At 36.0% G+C, this 16092-nt stretch overlaps 1 protein-coding gene across 2 annotated transcripts in view; it reads left to right on the top strand.

Annotated features, from left to right (window-relative positions):
- The window catches only part of LOC121325229 (protocadherin-15-like), a 170628-nt gene that overhangs the window by 135836 nt on the left and 18700 nt on the right, over positions 1 to 16092 (top strand). For both annotated transcript variants that reach the window (XM_041267608.1, XM_041267607.1), the window contains exons 26-32: positions 1256 to 1383; positions 5103 to 5318; positions 5833 to 5921; positions 7374 to 7550; positions 13932 to 14150; positions 14942 to 14950; positions 15699 to 15812. In XM_041267608.1, coding sequence (XP_041123542.1) covers positions 1256 to 1383; positions 5103 to 5318; positions 5833 to 5921; positions 7374 to 7550; positions 13932 to 14150; positions 14942 to 14950; positions 15699 to 15812 — 952 coding nt within the window. The remainder of the gene's footprint in view (positions 1 to 1255; positions 1384 to 5102; positions 5319 to 5832; positions 5922 to 7373; positions 7551 to 13931; positions 14151 to 14941; positions 14951 to 15698; positions 15813 to 16092) is intronic.

Genomic DNA, 16092 nt, shown 5'->3' with positions numbered 1-16092 from the left:
GGGGTTTTAAATAATAACACCTACTATACACAACAATGTATATAGTCAGCAAAAACGCAGGGTTCAGTCCCGAAAACATAACAATAAACACACACTTAACACCTACACGATCACCAGTCCAACAGTGAGTGCTCCGGGTGCAAGTGGTGTTGTGAATACGTGAAATAGTGCTAACAGTGGTGAAGTGCAGTCCAGGTTTGATGCTGGATGAATAGTGACAGCTCCCAGATATTTAGCTGTCTACAGTGACAAATGACAACAGTTAATGAGACAGACAATGCAACACTTAACACTCACGGTTTCCTTTCACTCCTTACAGACATTCCGTAACCATAACAGAGGAACAGATTGATCGGCCACACACCCTGATATACCTTCAGTCACACCCCTTTTGGTAGCGAGTGCAATCACGTCTCCTCCAATCTATGACTGACACATCGCCTACCGCAGTAAGGCACTGATTTCTAGTATTGTGGCTTCACCCCCATTTTGGATGGCCGACTTCCGACTGACCCTGGAATGAACTGTCAAACCATACAGTCCAGGGCACACTGTTCCTGTTATACTGCACCTTCACAGGTCGGGAGGAAGATTGTTGACTCGGATTCATTCACTCTCTATCACACACTCCCACCCGGATCACAATCCTACCTAGTGTGAAATTAAAATACCTGGGTTGTATTCGGGTTGACCCGGATCGCAGCGACCCACCTCAGGATGTGATTCGACTCACTTTGACTCGGTTTGAGCCAGACAAAATGCATGACGGCCGTTCGTAAGCCGACCTAAATAACAAGTGTTTTACTTCCACAAGGAACATTTCTGTTTATTCTGTTTAGCCATATTGATGTTGATTAAGACACACTATGAGCCAGATAGCAGCAGGGATGAAAAAAACATTTGCTCTAATCAACATTTGGGCCGACGGTTCAATCCAAAGAAGTTTGGATGGAAGTGTCCCTAACAAGCTGCTTCTGGGGCATTGATGCACACATTGTTTATTTGTTTCTGTCATCCAGGTCAACTCTGCTTTATCAAAAGCAGTGTGAAATCACGTAGCCGACCTGTATGACACTGAGTCCTGATCCGGGTAGGTTCTGACCCGTGTAGAGCATGCCAGTGTGAAAGGGGCTTTAGTTGTCATTAAAATACTTTATTGAAGCACTCTGTTAAAAGGTCCCAAGCAGTGTCATGGTTAGTAATGTTTTCTGTGAAGCTTACTTATTCATTTTTGTTTGATTATTTTATTGCCCAGCAAACACAGCAAAGGTGTTCATCGAGGTTCAAGATGAGAATGACCACCCTCCTGTTTTTACGAAAACATTTTACCTGGGCGGTGTGGCAGAAGATGCCAAAACATTTACTTCAGTATTGACAGTAAAGGTAAGAAAATAGCTGAAATTGATTCAATAATCTGGCCAGTAACACCTAGATGGACCTTGGAATTACAAATCTGTGTATTTTGTTTTCACCTGAGAAGTTAAGATAATTTACTTAATGGGAAACTTCATGAGCTACCCAGCTAACCTTCAAATAATATCCTTACATTTATTGGCAAAATTGCTGAACTAAATTTGGCAGTATCTTGTATTTCATTTTTCTGTTTTATCTCTTTCCTGATTACCTGGTGCAAACATGATTCCATAACCATAACAAGCCTCACTTGAATCGTGGAGAAGCATCTTTTGAAAACATAACATAGAAGCAGCTCTAACCTGCCAAACAGAAACATGCAGAAATGATCAATTAGGCTTGAATACTATATAACTTGGGAGCTTTAATAATCTTGTCTCTTGGCAAAGCTTCCAAAATCCTAATGGTATCTCCAAATAGGGAATACTAGCATTGTGAGTATTTACAATGAAAAACAAACCTTTTTTGCTTTCTGTCTGCTGACTTTTTGTGACTTCAGGGATGCCAAAATACCAATAATGTTGGTGAAAGAAAACAGATATGGCCGTAATACAGTAGTGGCTAGACCATACACTGTTGTGGAGAATTGGAATTTCACGTACTTGAAAAGTTTGCTGACCCCAAAGTAAAATCAGCATTGATTTTTTTTTCCTTTAGTAATAGCAAATCAACAAATGAAGTCCACCTGTGGAGCTGATGGTAAAATCTAAATCCAATCTTTTGTATTGTAGTTGCAAATCTCATAAATTTAGCAATGTAACGAAGAGCTATTAGCCGTGTGTAAGTGCTGAGGATAATGCGTTACTCTTCTGCAGTTCAGGTTAAGGTAGGGTAAAGTTGTCTGGTAAGAAAAGGGGTACCCTGTTTTCTGTTTTTGGCGGCCAACAAACAAATAATAGTGGTACTGAATATTTTAAAAGTTAGAGCGTTATTTTAAAAAATACGATCCGCTCACTAAACAGTAATTACTAATTTGTTAAAGCGTTTTTTTGTGTTGTTTTGTTTTTTTTTTTTAAATAGACGAATCCCCCGATACATTTTACTGCAGGTCAATTTAAATAGTTTACATTCATTCTCTCAATGTACTTAATAAGTTAGAAGAAGAACAAATAAAACTGTTAAAAAAGTTGATTAAACATTTCTAGTTGCCATTTTACCCGTTCAGACGTTACTGTGAGTCATCAGTCACTCTTTTCAAAGTACACTTTTTAATTTCGTCATACTGGACCTTAAAGAAAACCATATGAAAATAATAGTAATTACTTCCTGGCTGGTCACTGGGGATTTGTTTATTGTGATTTCACCTGGTAATTCTGAATGCACAAAAGTATTTTGGTTTGATTTTAACAAAGTAGCAGATGTAAAGAGACTTGTTTTACTTTGTGTTAGGATTTTAGGTTCACACTGAATGAGTACATTGTAATGTAAAGTGTTTCAGACAGTCTGTGAATTGATGAAAATGCATTGCAGGCTTTAATATGGATTTAAGAAAAGCAGCTCAGCAGCTCACAGATTAGGCTAATCTGTTCTAAATCCTTCTTTAAATAGAGTCAGAAAAAAATCTATTGCAAGCATACAGTATGGCAAGACGTAATATTTACGACCAAAGAAAGTAATAGTGTTCAATAAATTATTCTTTTGATTACAATACATGCTACAATTCAAAATCTGCTTTCATGTGTATGATGTCTCCTTGTTTCCTCTTAAATAAATAATACAATCCATGTATGTCACATTTGATGAAGAAAATATGAGCTTAAAAGTTTTGATAAATAAAGACATCTTCCCGATATCATTGATAAAGCTTTTATAGGTTAATAAGAGAGGTCTGTCACTCGAGCACTTTTCACACAGGATAGCTTTCAGAGTTAGGAATAGCTTTTAGTCACAGCAAGTTTAAGTACTGTAAGGAGTGTGTAAGAGTTGTTCCTTTTGGAGATCCCTTATTTTGGTTTGTTCACGTTAGAAAAGAAATACGTTACCACACCTCAGGACACCATTGGGCATGGTATTGAAGATAACAGGAAGCAGCTTTGATTAGATAGATAAATAGATAGATAGATAGATAGATAGATAGATGGATAGATAGATAGATAGATAGATAGATAGATAGATAGATAGATAGATAGATATCAAACTCTACCCCTTTTAGAGCATTTAACAGCACTGGGGAATCACCTTGGACTGCGTTAACACCCTTTCCATGGTTATCCTCAAATCATTGAATTTAAAGTATGTGGCTAATGAAAACGTTTCCCTGTAGTATGTAGATTGATGAAACCAACCACTTAGCACTGGCAGGCAGAGTGAATATTTAAAAGTGAATATATAATATAATATATATATATATATATATATATATATATATATATATATATATATATATATATGTGTGTGTATATATATATATATATATATATATATATATATATATATATATATATATATATATATATATATATGCACCTGATATTCCTTGCAGGACCCCAATCCAAGTGCTGACCAGGCTTACCTATGCTTAGCTTTGTCAAATATATAGATGGAGAGGATACTGGGTAAAGCACTGTTGAAATGACTGGTACATTGTAGTGTGTCTGCAGAAAGAGCATCTCAACACTGGGACAGGCTTAAGCAGCGTTTCCTCTTTCGCAGGCTAACATTAAATCAGGTGCTTTACAGCCTATCCCGTCCTCCTTACTATGTGAAGACACAATTCCAATTCTGTCCAGTATAAAACTGCACCTCATAAAGATGCAGCTTTTACTTAGTTATTACCTCACTGCTGTCTGATCAAGGTTGCTGGCCCTTTGAAACCGGTCACTCCTTTTCCACTCCTTAGTGCAATTAACTTGGTTCTAACCCTTACAGCTCAGCAGTGGGGTGATTTTCTTTAGAAGCCAAACTAATTTGTCACTGCTAAAAGACTTTTGTCAGTCATTGCTTCATAGAGGTTCCTATACTGAGTATGCATGCCGACTGATTTACTGGGATAAAAGGTATCTTCAGGCGAGGAAGAAAATAACCATGTCTGACTTTGTTCTTTTTAATTCAATTTAAAAAAAAAAAAAACCAAAAATTAGCACTCCTTTGGGGTGGTATTGGCGAAGCATAATTATTAGCATACTCATAGTTCATTACATTCTTATGCAGTAAGCAGGCTGGTTCGCCAAATCCCCATTCAGATCACTCCACTGTTTAGATTTACAGCTCTTGAACATCAATGCACATTACTTGTTCCTTCTGTTTAAACCTAGCTATCATTACCTCTATCAACTAAAGTACTATAACCTGCAGAGCTTGGTTTTCTTTTTTTTATGTCCCAGTAGCATTTGAAAATGTCTCCCTACATGATGACACAAGCCACTGGAAATTGTCAGCCTATATTCCCATATACAGTAGCTTAATATAAGAATGAACAGTAACATTACTTAATATTTTATGTGAATGACACTGCTATCATTTTTACACCCTTCTAGTCATAAAACTAGTGTAAATATATGTCACTGCAAGGCAATATGTAGCATATAGAAGTAGGGAATTGTTTTAACACTTGACTGTCTCAAAGACTCCCCCTGCTGCCAAAACCTGATAAGTGCATGAGAAGAATGTGGTTGATTTACCTTATAAATATGATTGGTTGGTTGTTTTAAATTATTCATTGTTTTCTGCTGGTTTGTTCTGTCTTCCAGGCCTTGGATAAGGACACTGGGAATTACAGTGCAATGCAGTACCGGTTGATTATACCACCTACAAACGATGGAAAAGATGGGTTTGTGATTGAGGCATACACAGGAATCATCAAATCTGCAATCAGATTCCGAAACCTCCGGCGGTCCTATTTTAAGTTTGAAGTAATTGCAACCGATAATTATGGAGCGGGACTGAGCAGTAGTGCCCAAGTTGTTGTAAGGATCAAAACTCTACAAATTTTGTTTTTAAATAATGTAAATAAATATTTATTTTTAACTTTGGTGTAGGATAGGACTTGTTGAACACCATTGCCAGTGCTGCGACAATTTCATCAAAGTTTCATTCTTAAAAAATATTTTGTTGTTGATATGTTAATCCAAAGAAATTGCACGACTTTAGTAAAAGGCATTTAAGGACAACAGGAATCACTGAATCACTAACAGACAGAAACCTTTTACTATTATGAATTCTGACAACCTGCACATCAAGCCCTACAGACTCAACTTCTCACATCTCAACTTAGAAGAACCTGTTTCCGATTGTTTTTTGCTAATGCAGTTAACAACAAACTATCAGAGAAGAGATGTTCATACTGTACATAGGAGAAGTTTTAAAAAGAGGTTTAACATGTAGGCAATGTCACAGTGAACTAAAAAGTCATGACAGGAGAAAAATGCATGCTCTACGAGGCATGACAGGACCAAATTGTAGTTGTTTTATATTTTTTAGATCTCTGTGGTCAATCAGCTGGATATGCAAGTGGTTGTTTCCAATGTTCCTCCTACTCTTGTGGAACAGAACAAAGAGCAGCTTATCAGGTAGGAATCACTTTGATCTCTTAATGTCTATATTTATCTGAAGTGGCAAAATGTCAAGCATTCTTTTGATATTGTGTACATAGCTTTGTGGGAAACACTTTGATACAAGTTTTTACTTTTGACGTACGCAGACTGTTTGGCAAAACAGGTGTTTTATTCTGCATAGTCAAATCATACTATGTTCCATCCTTGCTTTTAATAAACAAAATCAATTAACTCCCTACTTGATTTCTATGAAGATGAGGCAATGTACAATGCCTTGAATTCAGATTCCATCAATAATTCAGTGAGCATGGGAGGTTCTTGGATCTTACAGAGCAGGTCCACGAACAATGTGTCTTTTCTCTGTATTGCAATAGGACAGATAATTTTCAAATATATGTTTTTCAGTATTGCTCTTGTGAATATATTTGAAAATGAATTCACAAGGCCAAAACTTTGATATCTATTAATGCCTTTATTTGTACCCTTCATAAGTAGGGACTTAAAAACAGATTTTCCTCTTATCCAGCCCTACTTATATGATATGTTATTATACTCTTTCAAACTGACAGAGCTGATATGCAGTATCTGGCAAAACATTACCAAAGCACTGCCTTGTAATTTTCAATACCAATGTAGCTCCCTAAATTAACTGCAGGTACTGCCGTCTCAGCTGCCAAGAGGCAGTTTATCTGAGATTCTCTTCTCAAGGGTAAGGCCATCAATCTTGGCTCAGTTTCTTTTTTTTCATCATGGCAAAAACATTCCTTTGCAGGTCAGGTAATTGGCCGAAGATGCCTGCCTCCTGTGAGATGAGAGCTCGAGTTATCATAGATGCTGGCTGTGAGGCTGGAACATTAACTTTATAAAGTGATTTTATTGTACAGTCCGTGCATCATTTTAAAATTTGGTATTGCACCATGATTGGCTTCATTTGTATATTTTATATAATGTACATTTACTTGTTATTTCTGTATTTAGTGCTTTATTCATGACATCAATACCTTATACTTTTGTTTAATGAAGACAATATAAACATCTACCCTTTCCACATATTGATTAGATTTAATACATAATTCTTGTCAAAGGGCAGGCTTTTATTCCAAAATGGGAATTTGTTATCCTAAACTACCTTTTACTTGAAATTTCTTGAAACATGCAAGAAGTTGGCTCAAAACAGAAACCCCTTTTACACTCTGAAATCAACCAAATACATTTGATTAATTGCAACCACTGATCATTGTCAAGAACCATTACTTTGATTTTTTTTAGTGAGGCTCAAATAATTTGAAAAGTGTTATTTTATTGATTGCTAAATGAGGTGCCAGTTGTTCAAGGCTGCATCTCCTTTAATTCATGGTGCTACAGTGCTGAGCGGAGAACCTGAAAGCAGATTTCAGTCCAACAGCACTGGTGTTTTGTTGTTGTTGTTGTTGTAAAACTAAATGCCATTCTAAATTGTCCCTGCAGGATTTTGGAGCGTTATGTACAGGATCAGGTTCCAGGGGCTAAAGTCATTGTGGAGTCCATCGGAGCTCGGAGATTTGGGGACGGATTTTCAGAAGAGGATTATTCCAAATCAGATCTGATGGTCTATGCAATCGACCCTTTAACCAACCGGGCCATATCAAGACAAGAACTTTTTAAGTAAGCTTGTATGCTTGAAATTGTCTGTGATGGAAAAACGACCAGTATTAACCATGTGGTACCTGTCATCACCTAATAATTACACAAAGGAATCATCCTTAATTTGAAGTGGGTGGGAATCCATGGTACAGTAGTACATACACATGGATGCACATCTAGTTAAAACACACCTGAGAAAATGCAGCGTGAATGTAAGGGCAAAGTCGTCTTCATGTTGTGATTTTGAGCTGGGCGCTGGCAGAATTCCGTTAGCGCTGAAAAAGTTTTAGTCAGAAGCTGTTAGCAAATCAGGAGAACTGATTCCTTTTATGATTTTGATTAGCAAAAAGCTGCTCTGTTGCCATAGCGCCATTTGTTAATGTAGTATTTACATTAATTGAACAATTTTGGCATATATGACTCCAGTGTAAAATAAGCTGATCCCTGGAGCCAGCATTACACTTCAGCCATACATACCAGGCAGAAGAATATCTACATCAACAGATGGAAAGAAATGCAAATGGATGGAGATGCAGATGGATCACATTAGTTTACTGTAAAGCTACATCTTAGTTGGTGCTTATCTTGGCGAGAGCTGAGTTCAAATCAGCATGAAGTTTTTAACATCTACTCTCATGTAATGGAAATCAGTTTTTATAGTCATTTTTTATACTTTCAGCCTTGACAATATGGAGCTTATTTGTGATTTATATGGGAGCTGTGATTTGGTGCATGGCTTCTTTAACTTTAGAGCTGCTGTGAAATAGGGTTACCATATAAAAGATCCTCAAAATTAGGACACTACCCAAGGTGGTTGCTGACAGTGACCAATTTTTATTTAAGATTAACCTTTCATTGTGCAAAATGAACATGGAATACTACAAAATGAACACAGAATATACTAAATAATTTAAATATTTGAAAATGATTAAAAAAGAAGAAGAATGGCCTACATCAAACATACACATAACTTTTTACAGTCAGTACTTTATTGATTGGCAATCAAAAAAGTCTTTGCAAGATAACTGACAAATCTGTTCACCAAACATCTGTTTCATACTGTGCTTCTTTTTGTGCCCATGCATATTTCTCTGCAGAGTGTATCTTTCTCACCAGTGGTTGAAGTAGCTCTAAAAGTCTTTGCAAGATGTGTGTCTGAAGTTTTGCTATGCGAGCAGGATCCCTTTCAGAGACTCAACAGTCAAGTTGTTCCTTTCCTTTGTCCACTGGCTTTGCATCAGTGAAAAAACTTGCTCTGCATTTGCATTGTGAGAGGGAACAGCAAAAAACTGTGCAATACAGTATGTAACAGTGCTGAATGGCATTCAGTGTTTTTGGACCGGTTGAAATATTTCACCTAATTTTGCTAGCAAGTTCTTGATGCAAAGCACTTACCTAAACAACAAGAAAACATTTTAAATTTGGACCTCACTATAGCTCGGTGTTGTTTACATTATCGTCTGTGCCTTACTGCAGTTTGACGTTCAAGCAACATCTATGCATTTTAAGTGATGGAAACTGAAACTTTCAAAGTATTTTTAAATCCAGTTTTCTTAAATACTAATACAGTACTGGTAGCATTTTAATAGCAAACTGTGTTTATCTTACGTTCCGGTATTTAAATCTCAGTGTTTCCAGAAATATACATCTACATTATGCCACACTCGCTTTAGCATTCAGGGATAATAAAGAGCACATTCTAACATGAAAATTGGAAGGTGTCATACCTCCGCTGGTAAAAGTGCAGTTTGTCAACACAATACGTACCAGTAATGATTTTGTTATGCAAATCTCTTTGATTTATTTGTGTAGGGCAACTGAGTAAACGAATTCTTGTTTATTTATTTATTTTAGCAGACACCTTTATCCAAGGCGACTTACAAGTGTTACATGGCAATACAAGGCTAAAGAATATGTATATAATATATAAACCTTTATAATGTGTATTTATTTATTTTTTTCTAGTACTGGCCAAAAATCAGAAAGATAAAACAACATGAAGTCAGATCTTTTTTAATGTTTTGACACATTCATATTTGGCACGTTTAATAAGGTGTGTTATATTATATTATAGTTGTACCAAACAAGTGTTTTATGTTTGTTGCTATTTGGTGGCTGTGATGCAAATGTATTTATTCAGTGCATACAAAAAAGGGCTGTTTTATCCTGTTTCTTTTTACTATATTTTGTATTGCACAGTGCATTTATTTGAAGCAAAACTAAAGTATTGCAAAGCATGCTATTACATAATAAACCCGAAGAGGCTTTTTTTGCTGTTCATGCACTCCCTTCAGTCTATGAATGAGTGGCTGTAGTTCCTCCATTTAAATACGTTCGATCAAGCTCTGAGCCAAATGTGATTCTGCTCCTGAAGCAAGATTGAGTTAGGATCAGATTTTGGGCTCAAACTGAGCTCAGGATCAACCCTGATTCTTTTAGTATAACACAGTACGTCACAGGAGCAAGATCAAATCTGGGATCCAGTACAACTGGTCCCTGTGAACAATACAGGCGTGGTGCTATCGGGACACACCAGGAATTGCAGCGCTGCAAGCATTAGCAGCAGCAAAGGGGCGAGCAGGCGAAATCCCGGACATTCGTTCATTTTTCGAAAATCCGCCCGGGCAGAGATCAGAAGGCCAAATAAGAGGAAATGTCCGGGAAAAAACTGACCTATGGTAACCCTATGTGAAAAATAAAAAATATTTTAAAAATACACAGGACCACACGTTATACTTCATAATTTCTGGAAGTATTTTAGTTCAACGTGCTTTAAATTTGAATATCCACTGTGACATGGTCTTCCTCGAGTCACGCGTGTGGGTAGCTGCTGTTCAAGCATACAGAGAGACAGAGGTGGTGTTGAAACGCCGGCACAGGCGCGCAGGATTTATTAACAAAAACATAAAACGAAAGTAAAATAAAGGCGGTCATGTGACGTTACCAGCGATGGTAACGCACAGAGGACAAATACAGCAAACTGTACAAAAAGTGCAAAATAAAACACAATACCCCAAACTATAACTCAAAAGGTGCCGTGAAAACGGCAGGCCTACAGCAGCCCCGAGCAAGCTCCCGCGGATGTTTTTAAACTGACGGACACTCTGTCGAGACCCGCCCACGTGCTGATTGAGGACCAGCACAGCCAATCACTTGCTGCCCTTCCCTCAACCAAGCATAGCAGGCAGTAAGTCTCAATCGAGCGCCCGTCTGTAAACAATAATACAATCAAACTAATCAAGTCCCAAAACGACACAAAATAAGCCCATTCCCACATATAAACTACACCAACACTAATTTACCACTGTGCAGGGCAATCGCACTGCCACATGCACTTATTTTTCTGAATGTCCATGTATATGGCAAGCCAAATTGTCATTTAGAGCTATCTCAAATTCATTTATAGATATCTCTAAATATTTGAAGATGTCTCTAAATCATTTCTAGTTATCTCTAAATATTTGAAGATATCTCTAAATCATTTTAAGATATCTGAAATACATGTAGAGATATCTCAAACTGATTTACAAATATCTTTAAATGGATCTTTAAATTAGATATCTAATGCATTTTAGATATCTTTAAATACTTTTCAGATATCTCTAAATCATTTGAAGATCTGTTCATTTAAAGATATATGTAAATCATTTGAAGATATCTTCAAATAACTTCCTGTTCATTTAGAGATATCTCTAAATCATTTAGACATATCTCAAAATAACTTCCTGTTCATTTAGAGATATCTCTAATTAATTTGAAGATAAACAGGAAGCCATTTCAAGATATCTCAAAATGACTTCCTGTGAAAATGCTCTCTGTTTTCAATGGACTTCCTGTCCATTTAAATTTATCTTCGAATGAACAGGAAGTTATTAAGAGATATCTCTAAATGATTTAGAGATATCTCTAAATGGGCAGGAAGTTATTTGAAGATATCTTCAAATGATTTAAAGATATCTTTAAATGAACAGGAAGTTATTTAGAGATATCTTTAAATAATTTAGAGATATCTTTAAAACCCTCATTTTAAGATGTCTTTAAATGACAGTTTGGTGTGCCATGCTAGCACAATGTATATGGTTTCCATAATATTTAAAGATATCTGTGATTCAATTTGAGATATCTTTATTTAATTTTTAGATATCTTAAATTGATTTACAGATATCTTTAAATGAATTGTAGATATTTTAAAAACTGCACAATTAAAGATATCTGGAATTCAATTTGAAATATCTTGAAATTTTTACAGATATCTCTAAATATTTGAAGATATCTTAAAATACAATTAATTAATTAATTAATGATAATCTGGTTTGCCATACATGTATGTGTTTCAAACCCAACACACAAAGAAAAGGTGCACTTCAAAATATTAAGTGATCTGGAATAAATTACTAAACACAGATATGAAATATGGGTTTTATATTATATTTAAAAAAAAAAAAAAAAAAAAAGTTTAAATTTTTTAGAAACCTTTGTTTTAAATCACCACTAAAGTTTATGAAACCGGTGTATAGTGGCAGAACAATAGTGGTACATTGTAAACAGTTAACATTTAAATTAAATTTAATTCCAAAATGCACATGTTTCCTGGTACTTGAAGTATTAAAAATGTAGTCTTTACTCAGATGGCACAGTTAAATCAGTTACTTGGATAATAATAATAATAACAATAATAATAATACTATTTCCTGCTGTTTTGCACTTAACTTTATCCTCACAAGAACTCCAAACGTTATAATCCAACGTGTGTCCAAAAGCAAAAAGTAGCCACTTTTTAAAGACTTCTTCCCACTGTATACTACAAATGCCCTCATTGAAGCGTAACCCGAACAGCGTTTTTTTTTTTTTTTTTTTATTTATGTATGTTAAATAATGCTTTATGTACACCTGTGTTTGCGAAAGTCAGTGTTAAAAGTGCATACCATTAATAATGGGTCACAATCAATGATAGGCTGCAGTATAAATAAGAAGGTAAAAACTGAAAGGTTGAACACATTTTGCCCTTGTGTTAGAGGTTTGCCCAGCCATCAAAATTGGTGTCCAGAGAGTACTACCTTGGCCAAGTGGTAGACATGTGAACTGCAGCCCAAACTGCGTACAGAACAAATTAAATGTAATGTTAATAAATGTAAAATGTTTGAGACGTTTTCTTAACAGCATAGGCTATTGCAGCCAGACAGACCCTGATGTTGATGCTCATTTATAACCAAGTAGCATGTATCTGACTGTTCTGAGAAAATATCTATATCATTCGAAAATTCCTTTTAGGAGAGAGCTGTGGATCGGTGGCTTTTTACCAAGACTTACATTAAACCGTTCACTATGCTGATAGTAATCACCTGTATCCTCAGGTCTGCTGCTTCAGCTGAAACGTGGTCACGTGTCATTGCATATCTTTGTGACTTGCTTAGAAATGTATCCTCATCATTAAAGTCAAATAGTTGACTACTGGTACATTGCTGCATGACAGTACTGCCCTGTTTCTGTGCAAAGTTGATGTATGTAGCCCAGGGGTACAATTCAAGTAAAAGGGCCATTTTCTGTTTGGCCTGAATAGTGAAAACTAGAGCCAAACCCCCCCCCCCCAAAAAACAAGCTTGCAACCTGGCATTTATGGCAGATTTCTATAATTTTGTAGATAAAATAATTCCATTCCAGAACTGTGTTGTGTGATAACAAGAGAAAATATTTAGCATTGTTTGTTTCATTAAGCTGCAATACTGTCAACACTGTTTGATTTCCAAGATAGAACTGAAGGATTGTCATTCACCTAAACTGTACTTTTTAATAGCATTCACTTTTGATAGCTAAAATATAACGAGTAGGTACCTTCTCTGAGCTTTCCCAAAGTGCTGCATTTAGGGTAACTATAGGGTGTGAGTACTAGTGTTATTGTCTTTTTCACTGCTTACTTTAAAAATACTATTTACTGGGGCACGTGTGGCTATTTCAGTGTGTGGTTACTTTATTTGGAACTGTTCATGAATTCAATTGGCACATCACAATGCAATGTTATTACAAATGAGCCCTAACATGGTTAGCTGTTGGTTAGTTGTCCTGAAAAATGGGAAGAGGGGTATGGAGTCTCACAGTCTCTTTCCGTATGTCAGAATATGTGTTTACATTTGTCTAGAGGTTCAATTCTGATGAAACTCGCCCTGGACAGACTTTAGCACAAGCTATTATAAAAGTATCATAATTTGGGGGTATGTCTATATCTGTTTTGATGCAGACAGTGGATAAAAGCCATGGTTATCTACGTTTATCAAATTACTGATTGCTCTAAATTTCACTTTACATCCTTGGTGGAGGGTCAATGTTACAAACGTGCTTGTTTAACAGACGTCGTGAAGTAAAGATGAAGGTAGCTGTTCTTGTATTTTTGTATCTGTGTTTTAGATTCCTAGATGGAAAGCTGCTGGATATCAATAAAGAATTCCAGCCCTTCCTCGGCCAGGGAGGTCGTATTCTGGAAATCCGAACCCCCGATATTGTGGCGAGTGTTAAGAAAGCAGCTCAGGCCATAGGCTACACAGAGGGTGCTTTACTGGCCCTGGCAGTGATCATCATTCTGTGCTGCATCCCTGCTATTTTAATAGTGATGGTAACCTACAAACAGTGAGTGCATTCTTTCATCTGTTTTTAGATTCCTAGATGGAAAGCTGCTTACAATAAAGAATTCCAGCCCTTCCTCGGCCAGGGAGGTCGTATTATATATATATATATAAGATATAGGCTACACAGAGGGTGCTTTATATATATCATATATTTTATATATATAACCTACAAACAGTGAGTGCATTCTTTCAGTTATAATATGTTTACAGGCTTTTTTTACCTTGTCATTTTTACCTTGCAGATATGAGCCAGTTTACAGTACTATAATCCAATCGCCTTCCAGATGCAATATGCATTTGGTATAATCTGACAGACATGTAGGAATGGGGAAAGGACACCATTAGAATAACATACTGTAGTTGTATATTTGTCAAATATCTAAATACACATTCAGACTTTGCTTTCTCGTTCCTCAATTAGCCCAAGATATTTGTCTTAACCAATTTGGCTGGGGAGGGATAGTGCCCTTGATCAATTAAACAACTGCTGTTTGAGTGAATGTATGCAATACAGATGGGACTTTAATGTGATACCTATTCCATAGGAAATTTGCTACCAGAAGTAAAGCAGTCACATAGTCTAAGACATGAAATGCTGAGTACGTTCAATCATTGGTATTCGAGTAAGGTAATTATAATAGCTTGCATCCCCAAGCCTTGAAAACAGAGTGCATCTTTAAAACTGAACCACATGTAACATTCAATCACTGCAATCATGTAATATGTTTTAAAAAATAATATATGATATGAAAAGTTAACTATTTAATTTCCTTTTCTGCCCTGCCCTGCCAGGTTTAAGGAGTAAGTATTTATTTTTTTAAATTTTGATTCAAAATTGATTAAGTGCTCCACCATAAATAAAAATGTTGTTGGTTGATCACATGAAATGATAGGCAGGTAATTGTGACAGCATTATATGTGCTTTTAACTCAGTAACAAAATTAGTCCTAAATTAGTTAATTGCCTCTTAGCAGCTTTAATTAATTACCTTAGAACCGTCTTGGAGTAAAAACCTGGACTGGATTCGATCTCGAGGGCCAGAGTTGAGTACCACTGGCCTACAGAATACCTTACGGGAAGTTGAGGGTGGAAATATGCAGTCATTAAAATAATTTCCAGTCCCTTTACATAACAAGCACATTTAACTTTTAATTAGTTATAGTTATATTCGAATGTCAAATATATCATGTTAGTTCAGAGTTGAGGAATGATTAATGTATTAAATTGACTTAAATGATGTCCAAACTTAATTTATGAGCTTAATTTAGACCTTTCAAGCATTTGTAAACATTCTCAGAGGTTAGAGAGTGTTTTGAAACCTGAGAATAAGCCCCAAACCTTCTACAAGAAACAGCAGAGAAAAGATTGATGAATTTCAAAGCTTATTAATTAATCAAACCGTTTTTTTTTTGTTTTTTTTGTAAACAGAGAACATTTTGACATGTCCCTTATGATATAGCCCGAGAATGTTTTGAAAAATGCGCTGACATTATTATTTTCTGTATTGGAGGTTTAATATATCTTTTTTTTTTTTTTCAATTTACTAAAGACGACAGGCAGAGTGTGCAAAGACAGCAAGAATCCAAATGGCTTTGCCAACAGGAAGCAAACCGGCCATGGGTGCTGCCAATAATCTGTATGAAGAACTTGGTGACAGTACCATGTGAGTACTTTATAGAATATATACATTCCAGAATATATGAATATACAATCTCAAATCTATTTACGGGTAGAGATTAAAGATCAAATGGTTGTTAGTGACTTCTGTTTGTGCAGCAAATTTTTCCTTGAAGTGTATCCAAAAGGCAAAGTAGTCAAGCTACTCAATGACAATCTTTAATGTAATCGTGTTCCCAGGAAATTAGTTTATCTGACTTCTCTGGCTCAGCAGTTTTGCCAGCCAAGATATAGTACGGTTTAAGCACTATGAATTCCCCCTTTGA

The sequence above is a fragment of the Polyodon spathula genome, chromosome 13, assembly GCF_017654505.1.
Source record: "Polyodon spathula isolate WHYD16114869_AA chromosome 13, ASM1765450v1, whole genome shotgun sequence".
Classification (NCBI taxonomy): Eukaryota; Metazoa; Chordata; class Actinopteri; order Acipenseriformes; family Polyodontidae; genus Polyodon; species Polyodon spathula.
The sequence above is the reverse complement of the archived record's forward strand: the minus strand, read 5'-3'. Positions and strand labels throughout refer to the sequence as shown.